The 13,383-nt window shown below is 42.0% G+C and overlaps 1 protein-coding gene across 2 annotated transcripts in view; it reads right to left on the bottom strand.

Annotated features, from left to right (window-relative positions):
• The window catches only part of ROR1 (receptor tyrosine kinase like orphan receptor 1), a 390,155-nt gene that overhangs the window by 125,132 nt on the left and 251,640 nt on the right, over window positions 1–13,383 (bottom strand). For both annotated transcript variants that reach the window (XM_036444659.2, XM_036444658.2), the window contains 2 exons: window positions 3,974–4,261; window positions 3,285–3,315 (listed from right to left, as the gene is read on the bottom strand). In XM_036444659.2, the coding sequence (XP_036300552.1) occupies window positions 3,285–3,315; window positions 3,974–4,261 (319 nt within the window). The remainder of the gene's footprint in view (window positions 1–3,284; window positions 3,316–3,973; window positions 4,262–13,383) is intronic.

Consider the following 13,383-nt stretch of genomic DNA (forward strand, 5'->3'; position numbering starts at 1 on the left):
TCCAAAAAATACTCACTACGTAAAAATCTTGTGTAAAACAACATAGGTAGTCATTTTGCTGAAATGAATGCCATAAAAAAAATTTAATGGAACTCATATATAACAATCTATAAATTATATGTAATATCTCTGGCCCATTAACAGAACACCAAGACATGCATAACAATGATTAAAGTCATCTTTTGATAGTTCCTGGCTTTCCGTCAGATAAAAACCATAACTCTGCATGTATTTTTTATTCTGTCATTATGAAGGTATATTTGTCAGCATGGGAGGATAGAACATATTTCATCTACCAGTTTGCCAGAGTGATTTATAACTTTTAAATATTTAGACATGTGGTATGTGGGCCTCCTCTTGTACTCATGCCCCAGGCCTTGTATTGTTCGAGGTGGGCCAGGACGCAGCAATGACAGAAGAAAATAAAGCCTGAAGCTATGAACAGAAGCCAAACTACTAACGTCTCAAACTTGCTCCTACTACAAACTAGAATGCCATTCTTAGAAGCTTCATGTGAACATCTAACACAGTCCCTACAGGGAGTGACCACGACCTCCCATGCTTTGCCTTCCTGAGCCATAGACCTGAGGGACAAGCCCTTCTCAGTTGGCAGTGGTATAGCCAGCCCTGTGGCCTCCTATGGCACTTAGCTCTCACCACATCTCATTCATCTAAATTTCACTCATCCAACGTTAGGGTTATGTCATGGACTTGCATTTGATATTCTTATAGTAACTCTGCTGAGCCACCTTCAAGTAAATAGAGCAAGTTTATAAATGCACTTCACTCCTCTTTTGGAAAAAAGGACTGTGCAGTTTGACAAAAACTTTCAGAGCAATCCTAAATGTTGTGATATTCCCCGTGGCTGTCATTTTGTGATGTCCCATTGCCGTGAGGTCTGGCTGCTTGTTGGGGACTATGAGGACAGGAAAGGGAACTAGCATTTTACTTTGGAGTTAATCTTAGGAAGAGAGAAACTCTTAGAGACAGGGTTAAGTAGTGGCAGCTGAGGGGGAAAAGTGTAGAATACATCATCAATTTCTAAGGAAAAGAGAAAAAAAGGATATAAAAATGCCACTGGCAATGCCCCAATGAAAATGAAGACTGAACTGCCAATCAATTTCCCATATCAAATGCATCTTACTGTAAGCTCTGTCCAAGCAAAAATGGAAGTTATACATTTCATGCTCTCACTGACTGACATGATGGAAAAGTGGACAGCTAGTATAGAACAGTCTGACAACAGAGGAAACTTTTAGCTATGGGCAAGCATCTTTAAGGAACTTCAATACCCTGTCTGTAGACCTCAGTTCACAAAAGTAGTACATAGTGGTCAGCCCCCCTTAACTGCGATTTTGCTTTCTATGGTTTCAGTTACTTATGGTCAACTTCAGTCCAAAAATATTAAATAGAAAATTCCAGAAATTAACAATTCCTAAGTTTTAAATTGCACGCCATTCCTCACCGCTATTCCTGCCCAGGACGTGAATAATCCTTTGTTGAGTGTATCCATGTTGTATATGCTACCTGCCTGGTAGTCACTTTTTAGCTCTCTCAGTAATCAGACCGACTGTCCTGGTATCACAGTGCTGGTAAAGAAGTAACCCTTATTTTACTTCATAATGGCCCCAAAGTGCAAGAATTGTGATGCTGGCAATTTGGAAATGCCAAAGAGAAGCCATAAAGAGGATGCTTGTTTAGGGGAAAAAACAACAACATCATATCCAGGGTTTGGTACTATCTGTGGTTTCAGACATCTGGTGAGGGGGTCTTGGAATGTATCCCCCAGAGATAAGGGGGAGTATCTGTACTATCTTTGAGTAAAATTACAAAACATATGAGATAGACTGGGATCATCAGGAAGGTGGCAGCAAAGTAAAACTTCCCAAAGAAAGAAACTTTCTGATGCAAATACAACAGGCAGAAAGTCAACAGCCCAGTTCTTAGTAACACAGGCAGATTAGTGAAAACCACATTAATCAACCTGGGATACGGATTATCAACCACATTTGAAACACAGATTAACAGGAACAAATAAGGTACCCAGGCGGGAAGCATTTTTACAGCAAGTAACAAACGTTGTAATCTCTGTTTAAATAAGACTTCAAACGGATTCCACATATCAATCATGAGATCATTAAAAAAAAAAAAAAAAAAAAAAGATTAACTTCAAGAAATGAAATGCAGAGTGACGAAACTTCTGACCTATTTTAGATCAATCAAGGTTTTCTACCTGGGCAAGTAGAATGCAATTAGCACTCGGCTGATTTTAAAGATTTCTTTCACAGTTACCTTTAACCAGCAGATGAAATAGCAGAACAGTGTGGCTGATGGCCAATGTTTATTTTTAGCCACTACCTATTTTTATTAAAAATGGGATTGTGGGCCACTGGGCCCCCAGGCACACACAAATATATTAAAATATCCCACATTGTAATTAGTGGCACAGAAGGGATTAGAGCAAATAAAGTGGGTATAGTCTAGGTCAGACATTTTGATGCTCTCGTGGCAGAACCTGTTGAGTTTTATTTCAGAAGTCTGAAAATATAAAAAACATTTTCTTGCAAAGCAAGAGCTTTAGTAAATGAGTCCCCTCCCCTTAAATAAAAATACACATAAAAAATACCCTAAGTTGACACTTTTGGAGTGAAAGAAGAGAATCCCTTGGCAAGAAAAAAAGGTCAAATGCATCAACAATAGTGTCAGTGAAAGAAATTGGATCTTTGGACCTCGTTAACAAGGGACTCAGAATAAATCAAACTTCATGTGACTCTCTACCCAGGCACAGGGCATTCTTCCCCTATGTGAGTAAGAACTTCGGCCTTTGAGTTCTTTAAAGGGAATAAAAAATAAAGGGATCACCTAATTGTCGACCTGTTAAATGCCCAAAGCACATGCTTACAGGATCCTAGAATAGGCCCTTTTACACTAACGGCCAGAGTATGAGTTGTTAAGACAGCACTATATCACTTATTGGCTTCATTTTACAAAACCCATTGTTGTAAATAATGTTAGATTAATTTCCAAATATTAATAGTAAATGTAAGTAGATTTTTGCTTTGATCATTCAGAATCAACACCACCAGGCCCAAGAGTACTGCCAATGCTAGACTCCTGTGAATCTTCATATCAGAGGAAAAGCGAAATGGAATGAGGGCAGGGCCAAACAGAATGAAATCTGGAAACACTGTGTCTTGGCCCAAGCAGTGGATAACACTGCCTTTGCCCTAGAAATCTGTGGAGAAACACTTAGCCCTAAGGAGGGAGGAGATAAAAGTACTTACGAGGATCCCGGACTTGCGGTGGGAGGGGGGCCTGAAGAAATGAAAGAAAAACAAAGGAAGCTGTCAGGCTGGGTTATTGGCCGGTGAGTTTGGGTACAGTCAAACCATTGTAGATTCAAGTTCTCAAACCTCCTGAAGTGGTCTTTATTTTTCTGGGATTTCTTATGTTGCTCCAGTTGTGCTCCTTTCCCCCAACCACCTCTACAAAATAGCATACCAGTGAGAACTTGTCTGTACCTCACAGTTGAGGGCAAATGCTAAGACACATGCTGAAAAATGAGCCCGTGGAGTAGGCGTCCTCGCAGGACGCAGGGGGTTTCCAGTGAGGCTGAGTGCTTGCACCCCGACGCTGATTGCAACCGCAGGGGCCTTTGATGGCCCCTGGACAGAGAAGAGCATGCGTGCTGCAAACCTGTCCAACTTCTCTCTCACGGGCACAGAGGAGGGGCTGTGGGCTCAGCCCGATCTGGGTTCTACTCCTGCTCTGTGGGTTCCTTAGCTGGGCAACTCTGAGCACGGTAGATAACTACTGGGCCTTCATGACTTATTTGTAAAAATGGGTGCAATGGTGCCAGCATTAGGGTTGCTGGGCGCACAGGACATTCTCAGTACGTGCTCCATCACCACCTCTGTTGGCACCCCCCTGGAGGTGTAAGGCCAAAGGCCCTCTTAGGTAGGAGACTGCTTACCAAACTTGACAAACAAGACTCCGGTGGTGGAAACCACCTTCTTGCCATTGGTCGCCACGCACTGGAAGTAGCCCGTGTCGGTGGTGTCCAGGTTTCGGATTCGCAGCCGGGAGCCGTAGTTGGTGGCCCGAAAGGAAATCCTGCGGGGCTCCTGGACCACAGGCGCGTCGTTTTTGAACCAGCGGATGGTGGGAGGCGGGTTCCCAGAGACTTTGCAGTGCAGCTCAGCCGTCTGCCCCAGCGACGTGGTGATGTTATTCATGGGTTCATCCAGGGTCAGGTAAGAATCTGGGAGCACAGGGGAAGGAGGCAGGTGAGAGGCGCTAGCAGGGGGGGAGCACCTCCAAGTACCCCAAATCCACAGCACGGTGCCCCAGCACCGCCGAGACTGAACAGGAACGGTGCGGCGGAGAAAGTATCCCTTTACCGAGACCCCATGACCATTAGCAATCACCCATAAGGCCCGCTGCTTGGAAGGACACTTGTAACCTATAACCCCCAAAGTTTTCAAATGACTATACAGTACCCAAGGAGAAATGTACTTTCCAGGCAGGACAAAACGAGCTTTTGTGTTGAGAGCTTTAAGAAACAAAACAAAACGAAACTCATGATCCTTGTTACAGACTCAAACAATACAGTGAAAAAGAAAAAGGAGTAAAATTCACCTAATATCTCCTCACCCCCCAAAAACATCATTCTTAACAGTGTGGCAAAGATCCTTCCAGCTTGTCCACTTTTGATAAGAAAGAAAGCATGAAAAACTGGAAAAACAGAAGCCACATTATTTATAATAAGTCACTTAATGTTGTGGGTAGGTTCTGCAACTTTAAGGGAAACAATGCGTAACCAAACGAATTTTACCATAGGCTAATTGAGCTAAACAAGAGTTAACTAGCTGTCAGACATCTTCCACCAGTGATGATATAAAGGTTGTGAATGCCGGGCTGCTGGCAGGCAAAGCGACCGAGGAATGAATATTTCCATAATGTCACTTATATCAACTATAACACATTACAATACCTAAATTACTATGCATTTAATTTTTAGTTGAGAAATGTTGACATTCTAGGAAATATACAGATTTTAGTTATACAGTTCTCTGAGTACTGATAAATGCATATACTTATGTAACCAATGTCCCTATCAAAATGTAGAACAGCCCTAGCTCAACAGTTGGTTGAGCATCATCTATTGCACTGAGAGGTCACCGGTTCGATTCCGGGTCAGGACACATGCCTTGTAGGGAGCATGCAGGAAGAAGCCAATCAATGTTTCTTGTTGATGTTTCTACCTCTCTCTCTCTCTCTAAAATCAATAAAGACATATTTGGAAAAGACAGTGAACATCCTCAACATCCCAGAAAGTACTCCCAAGATCCTTTGTATAATAGCTAATCCTTGCTCCCACCCACTCTCCTGCTCCAATTCCAGGCAACCACAGCTCTGATGTCCTATCATCAAAGACTAATTTTGGCTGTTCAAAAATTTCAAATAAATGAAATCATAACATATGTACATTTGCATTGGATTCTTTTGGGTTTTACTACATTAAAAATTTTAATAATAAGTTTTATTTAAGCTTATTCTTTAATAATATAACAATTTAAACATCATACTGATATTAATTGTGGAATCCAATTGCTGAGAAAATAACTTATTTTTTTAAAAATTAAATTAAAATTTTAAAAATTGGTCTGTTTTTCATATATATGGATTTTCCTTTTATTTTGTTTTCCATCCTAGGGTAGGTCCAAACTGTACCTCCCATCATTCTTCTGTCCTTTCTTGACCCCTAAACTGGATGGCTTTTTAAGTGGCTGTCTGCTCTGCAGGACGACATGCCCATATGTGCAGGCATCTAGAATGTTTTGTTCATGACTGCAGGCTCAATCCCCAGTAGGGGGCATGTAGGAGGCAGCCAATCAATATTCTGCTCTCACATCAATGTTTCTCTCTCCCTCTATCTTCCTCTCTCTCTCAAAATCAATAAAAATATTTTGAAAGAGAAAAACCTAGATGACATTGAATATATTGATGACTTTTTAGATATGACATCAAAGACATGAAAGAAATAATTGATATGACACCAAAAACATGAAAGAAATAATTGATAAGCTAAACTTCATTAAAAACATTTGCTCTTAAAAAGGCAAAGCCAAGAGAAAGAAAAGACAAGCCACAGGCTTGGAGAAGATAGTTGTAAAAGACACATCTGATAAAGGAGTATTATCTAAGATATACAAAGAACTTTTAAATGTTTTTCTGACTTATAAAAAAAAAAGCACAAAACACACACACACACACACACAAAAACAGCAAACAAACAAACACACAGACACTTCACAAAAAGAAGTTATTAAAATGGCAAATAAGTCCAGAAAAGATGCTCCACATCATATGTCATCAGGGAAATGCAAATTAAGACAACAATGAGATACCACCAGACACTGATTAGAATGGCCAAAATCCAGAACACTGACAACACTAAATGCTGACCAAAACATGGAGCAACAGAAACTCACTCTTTACTGGTGGGAACACAAAATGGCACAGCCACTGTGAAAGACAATTTGGAAGTTTCTTCCAAAACTGAACATACTCTTACTATTTGATCCAGAAATATTTCTCCTTGGTATTTACCCAAAGGAGTTGACAACTATGTTCACATAAAACCCTACACATAGATCTTTGTAGTTTTATTCACTTAACTGCCAAAACCTGCATGCAACCAAGATGTCCTTCAATAGGTGAAAAAACAATATTGTACATCCAGATAATAGAATATTATTCAGCAACTGAAAGGCAATGAGCTATTAAGCCATGAAAAAACATGAAGGAAACTTAAATGCATATCATTAAATGAAAGAAGCCAATCTGAGAGGCTACATATTGTATAATTTCAACTATATAACATTCTCTTAATGGCAAAATGATGAGGACAGTAGAAAGATCAGTGGTTTCCAGGGGGTGGGGGTAGGGGGTAAGAGGAATGGATAGTTGGAGCCCAGAGGATTTTTTAGGGCAGTGAAAATATTCTGTCTGGTACTATAATAGTAGGCACATATCATTACACACATATCATTCTATACAACACTAAGAGTGAGCAGTAATGGAAACTATGGTATTTGGGTGACGATGATGTGTCAATGTAGGTTCATCAGTTTCAAAAGATGTACCATTCTGGTAGGTGATGTTGATAATGGGGGGAGCTATGCATGTGTGGGGACAGGGAGTATTTAGGAAATCTCTGTATCTTCCTTTCAATTTTGCTCTGAAGCTAAAACTATTAGAAATGTCTATTTAAAAAAATAATCTAACTGCAGCATCCATGTTTCTGGACAGAAATTCTTAAACTTCTTAGTTTCAGGATGCCAATATTTCTTTAAATATTGAATACTTCAAAGAGATAAGTTTAAAATATTTATTTACTAATTTATTGAAAAGTTAAAAGTAAGCTCATTATTTATTAACATAAATATATTTTAATGAAAAATACAATTGTAAGAAGAGTGGAATTGTTTTATATTGTTGTAAATCTATTATTGGGCTTAAAAGCAGACAGTTGGAGTCTCTTCTTTCTGCATTCAGTCTGCCAAGATATGACATTTTGGTTGAAGTATATGAAAGAAATCTGGCCTCTCAAAGTTGGAAAAGGGGAAAGGTCTTTGAATAGCCTTTTTAGATAACTTAAGATATCCTTTTTTGACACTGTGCCAAAATTTGACAAATGGTAGCTTATTAAAGGTTAATTGCAATGTGAAATCTGAAGCCATAGCAAAGAACTTTTCATAATCTGTTACACTTAAGTGAATTGGCTTATCCTGCTCTTTAAAGATCTTTTACCCACCTATGATTTTGGAACACTATGCATTGCCTATTTAGAAAACATTGGCTCAATGAGTTATGTAGATCTTCCAAATATGGACACACGTGATCATGCAATATAGAAAAATTGTATTCAATAGAATCACCAGCAAGCTCTTCAGTAAACATTGGCAAACTGTCAAGCTCATGGTGGTTGGCAATTAACTTCATTTCCTGTTTACTTAATATGACAGGTTCATTTTGTTCATTTTCAAGAATATTCAAGAATAATGTCAATCATTCAAGTAAAAAAATGAGCAGTTCATCTTACAACTCAGATGCTTTTTTGTGTGACAACTATAGTACTTCCACAGTGAGTGGGAGTGCTTATGTACACCTCCCATTTCAACACGGGGAATATTAAAAACATGAACCGAAGGGTCAAGATGTAATTGAGTTAGTAATTTTTACTACTTCATTAAAGACCATCTTAAGTACAGTTGACTTTAAAAAAATGAAGTGCATGATGGTGGAGAATATGACTTCTAGCATAATTTTTTAGCTTGTTACCACTATCTTGATTTGTGCTAAGACACCAGCATTTTTATCTACCACTACTAGCTCTATGCACAAATCTGTGCACCAGTAGCTCTCTGCATGGCCTGGCCCTCCATGCCCGCTGCCCAGAGGCTCTCCACAACGCAAGTATTCTGCATCTCGGCCTGACAGAGGCCCATCTGCAGCTGGGTACGGAATGCTTGACTTGTCACCATGGTGATGAAGCAAGCATTCCACCAGGCTCCTCATGCCCGCTCTCAGTGGCGGCTCCCCTGGGACTAGGGTACTTCAGCGGGGCTGAAAGGACTGAGCGCCGCCATCTTGTGGCTATGGGCGCCGCCATCTTTGGGATGGAGTGATGGTTAATTTCATATTACCCTTTTATTAGATAGGATTGCTTTTGCACAATTGGGATGAATAAACTACGGTTCAGAGGACCTATCCCTGACCTATCTCACGAGGAGAAGGCAAAGCCAGGATTTGGACTTCAAGCTCAGTGCTCTTTCCATCACACTTCACAGCTGCCCTTTTATTGTGTATGTAATAGGTTCAATTCCAAATCCACTTGTTTGTGACTTAAGTAGCGTTGTTTTAATTCAAGTTGTTTATAACAAAGAAAAAAAAGTTGCTTTGATAGAAGAATGAAGTAAGTGGTATCAGTATGTCAGCATCCCACATTGCTTTGATATAAGAATGAAGGAAGTCATGCCAGGATGTCATCATTCTACATCTGTTGTCCTTGATAAGCAGTCAGCAGCAGAGCTGTGGAGGGGCCCCTGGGGGAGCATGGGAAGGACATGTGAAGAAGCAACAAGGGCAAGGGGACATTTAGACTATAAATACTGAGAGCTTGTAAGGGCTACTGGAGAGTTTGGGTTTGGGTGAAACCTAAAAACACTCAGTAGACCCTTGGGAATTTGCTCCTGTCTTGGCAAGGCACTGCATGCAGACAGTGGTGATGAACTCTGCAGAGGCCTGGAGAAAGAGATCAGCAGCCTCCTAACACAGGCGTCTTTGTTCCCTAGCAATGTGCTCTGTGAACAGGGGATTTTTACTTTTGTGCTGGCAGCCGGAAATCAGCTCTTTGGTAGGCTGCCTACTCTCCCCAGTGCTACCTCCTATAAAAAAGGTGCACCTCATATTAAACTTGGACCTTATTCCCTTGCCTGGAACAATAGTGTAATTAATTTGTCATTTATTTGGAATACTGTATGTTATTTCTTTACTAGAGGACTGGTGCATAAAATCTGTGCACTCTGGGGGGTGGGGTGGGAATCCCTCAGCCCAGCCTGTGCCCTCTTGCAATCCAGGAACCCTCAGGGGAGTGGGCCTAAGCTAGCAGTTGGACATCTTAGCACTCCAGGAAGGTGGGAGAGGCTTCCGCCACTGCTGCTGCGCTCTCCAGCCTTGAGCCTGGCTTCTGGTTGAGTGATGCTCCCCCTGTGGGACCACCAGGGGGCAGCTCTTGCACAGCATCTGCCCCCTGGTGGTCAGTGTGCTTCATAGCAACCATTTATTCCACTACTAGGCCAAAACCGGCTCTCCAATACCCCTCAAGGATTCTGGATTGTGAGAGGGCACAGGCCAGGCTGAGGGATCCCACCAGTGCTTGATCGGGGATGGGGAGGAACACAAGACACAGGAGGATGGCCAACTGGGGAGGGACCCTGGGAGGGCTCCAGGGCATGTCCGGCCCATCTTGCTCAGTCCTGATCACCCTGACCCCAGCAGCAAACTAACCTACCAGTTGGAGCATCTGCCCACTGGTGGTCAGTGGATGTCATAGTGACTGGTCGACTGTCTGCTCCCTGGTGGTCAGTGCATGTCTTAGTGAGCAGTTGCGTGGCCTTAGCATATTACTAGCATATTACCCTTTGATTGGTTGAATGGCCAACTCTACGGCCAGACACTTAGCATATTAGGCCTTTATTGTATAGGATTTTGCTCATTAAGTGATTTTATCCTGTATGCTATTGGTTTGTAAAATTATTATAATCCTCACAGCAAACCTCTGCTAAATTGCAAGCAAAGACAGCCAACTGTGTCTGAGCATAACTTTTGTTCCCTCCTACAAAACAAAAACCAAAAACCTCTGCTCATCTCGGTCCTAGTTTAGTGAAGGCTCTCAGAACAAAATGGTTTAGTCCTGAGCACCATAAGCCAGAAAGAGGCTTTATGACCTGTTTTCTATTTCTGAATAAGCAACTTGGGATTTGGGAGTAATCCTAAGTGACTGTGGTAGATCTGGACAAACATTTGGGACTTAATTAAAAGAGACTTGATATTTTTTATATACTAGTAATGCAGGAAAATGAAATGACAGTATTCTTTCACTGCTACCATATTTCCCATTACCTACAGAAAGTGATGATTAGGGCTAACTTTTTTTGAGCATTTATGAGGTACCAGACACCATTCTAAGTACCTTGTAGGCATTAATTTATTTAATCTTGAAAACAATCTATGAGGTAGATACTATCATTACCCTCACTTTCGAGATAAGTAAAGGAGATACAGAGAGATTAAGAGATTGCCCAAAGTCATGCAGCTAGGAAGTGGCAGAGCCGGGATCCAGACCCAGACCAGGAGACACAAAAGACATACTGTTAGCCAAGGCACCACTTCCCTATAAACCCGGACTGTCTCTCATTGTCCACCACCACCTCTAACCAGGACTACGGAATAGCCTTGCTCTTTTCATGGAGTCCTTCCAGCACGTGACAATACCCGCTGGTGCCGAGAACAACTATATCACTACTAGTCACATATGACGTAACTGGAAGTCATCATTGAGAACGAGCTTTTTAAATACAGCCCAGGCCACGTTCATACTGACGCTTAATCAACCTAAAAAGTGAACTGTGAGAAAAAAGAAGTTTATGTGCTCTCTGGGAATTGAGATACCATTTCCTCCTTTTTTCCTTTTTGTATTTCCCTCAGCACTCCATGTGTTATTGGGAACTTCATAGGCATTTAATAAATGCTGGTTGATTAAGTAAATGGAAGGCTCAAGTGTATTTTGGGCAAATGAGCTTCGGCGACACCCCATTTATTACTTGCTCGTTTGACAAGACGTCACATCCACAAATCCCTCCCAACATTTATTACTTAATTTTCAAAGTGCCCTCCCACCCTCCTCAGGGAGAGAGGCGGGGCCAAGAGTTATATTCCCATTTTGACAGGTGAGAGAAACCGAGATATAAAGATTTTAACAGTCCTTTGCCATGGCAACCCAGCCAGTCAGCCGGGGAGCCAGTTACAATTAGGCTCAGGGCCTGGGTCTCGGTATCAAAGAGGAGCATGCCAAAATCCTCGTCTCCTACAGGACCGATCCTTTTCAGAGGAGGGAGGAGGTTCCCGACATGAAATAAAATGCTTAGCTAAACATAAAGGAAGGCTGCCAAACACAGTTAGGTCATCACATTTGACTTTGAGAGAACATTCTGTTCACGCTATCAACCTGCATTCACTTTCAGCACACTTCACCATAAATACTTCTGACTCACTATCTCGGGAAATATTTTTTATCTTAATAAACTCAATGCAAAATGTAATCTAAATCGGCTTGCGCATTCTTGAGTCTGAGCCACAAGCTGCATTTAATAAAAATCAGTGGAAATAGCAGGGGACTTCTGAATAACCACAGTTTGTTATCTGACATGGGGCTGCTGGGAAGTTCTGAACACACGGAGAGCAGGTCAGTAAGCTGAAGGTATGGAGAGGGCCTGAGGCCATTGGGTGACCCCACTTGCTGGACCTTAGTTCCCACTGGCACTATTCATGTTAATGGAGGCAGCATGGTCATTAAGAACACCATCTCTCACTTGCTGTTATTTACCATATCTAAGTCTCAGTTTCCTCAACTGCAAAATCCATCTATCTATATAAAACCCTAATATGCAAATAGACCAAACAGCAGAATAACCAAACAACTGAAAAACCGGGCACTATGATGTGCACTGACCACCTGGGGGCGGGCATGGACCATGGCAGGTGTCAGCAGCGGGCCACAGAGCCTGGAACATGGTGGGCATTGACCACAGTGGGATGATGTAGCAGGTGAGTGGGGGCACCAGACCAAGGCAGGGCACTGGTCGCTGTCATCCAAGTGAGCCCTGGTGGTTACTGAAAATTCTTTGCTCCTGTGTCGCAGTCCCACCCAGCACTCACACCTGCATGCACCCATTGCAAGTGCCCAGCACTGGTCTGATCGCTTGGCACCTTAGGCAGTTGTGAGTGGTGGCTGCTGCCCCAATCACCCCTGAGGGCTCCTCCACCTCCCCCTGATCCTGAGAGGCAATCATGGCAGCAGCTGCCACTTGCACCCACTGACAGTGTTGGCCCCAATTGCTCCGCACCATCAGCAGGTGCGAGCAGGACTGGCACTGCCAGTGTGTAGGAGCAGCTGGGAGAGGGTTTGCTGGCAGAGAGAGGACTGGGTACTATGGTGGGAGGGGTTGGACAGGGGTGTGATGATGGGCCGAGACCACAGCCTCATGGCCCATATGAGATACATGAATTCATGCACTGGGCTTCTAGTGAGTTAATAATTATAAGTGCCCAGTAGTGATGTTGTGAAGGTTAAATAAGATAGCTCATCCCTGGAACCTCAATGCATTCACTACAGGGAATTATCATAAACTAGAACCAGAGATTCTCAACCCTCCCTGAACATAATTATTGTCTGGGGAATAAACAAAACAAAACACTGATACCTGGGATCCTCATTTAATTGATCCTGGGTGCGGTTCAGGATAAGCATTTTTTTTTTTAATATGGTCTTCAAATAATTTTCCTGCACAGTCAACAAGGGAATATTTGGCTAAAGTCATAGCTATGGTTTCCTGACCACCGATTCTTGCCTGGTTTCCTATGGAGCCCAGCTTTTATTACTAAAAAAAATCTCTAGGAGTATTCTCCACTATAATCCTCAAGTCTGAGTCCTTAAGCATGTTGCCTAAGGTCATATTAGCGATAAAGTGTGGAACCACTCCTCCAACTCAAACTTCTGCCTTGAACTCCCCAGTTTCAAATCTATGTCCTCAATCT

The sequence above is a fragment of the Pipistrellus kuhlii genome, unplaced genomic scaffold, assembly GCF_014108245.1.
Source record: "Pipistrellus kuhlii isolate mPipKuh1 unplaced genomic scaffold, mPipKuh1.p scaffold_m20_p_2, whole genome shotgun sequence".
NCBI lineage: Eukaryota > Metazoa > Chordata > Mammalia > Chiroptera > Vespertilionidae > Pipistrellus > Pipistrellus kuhlii.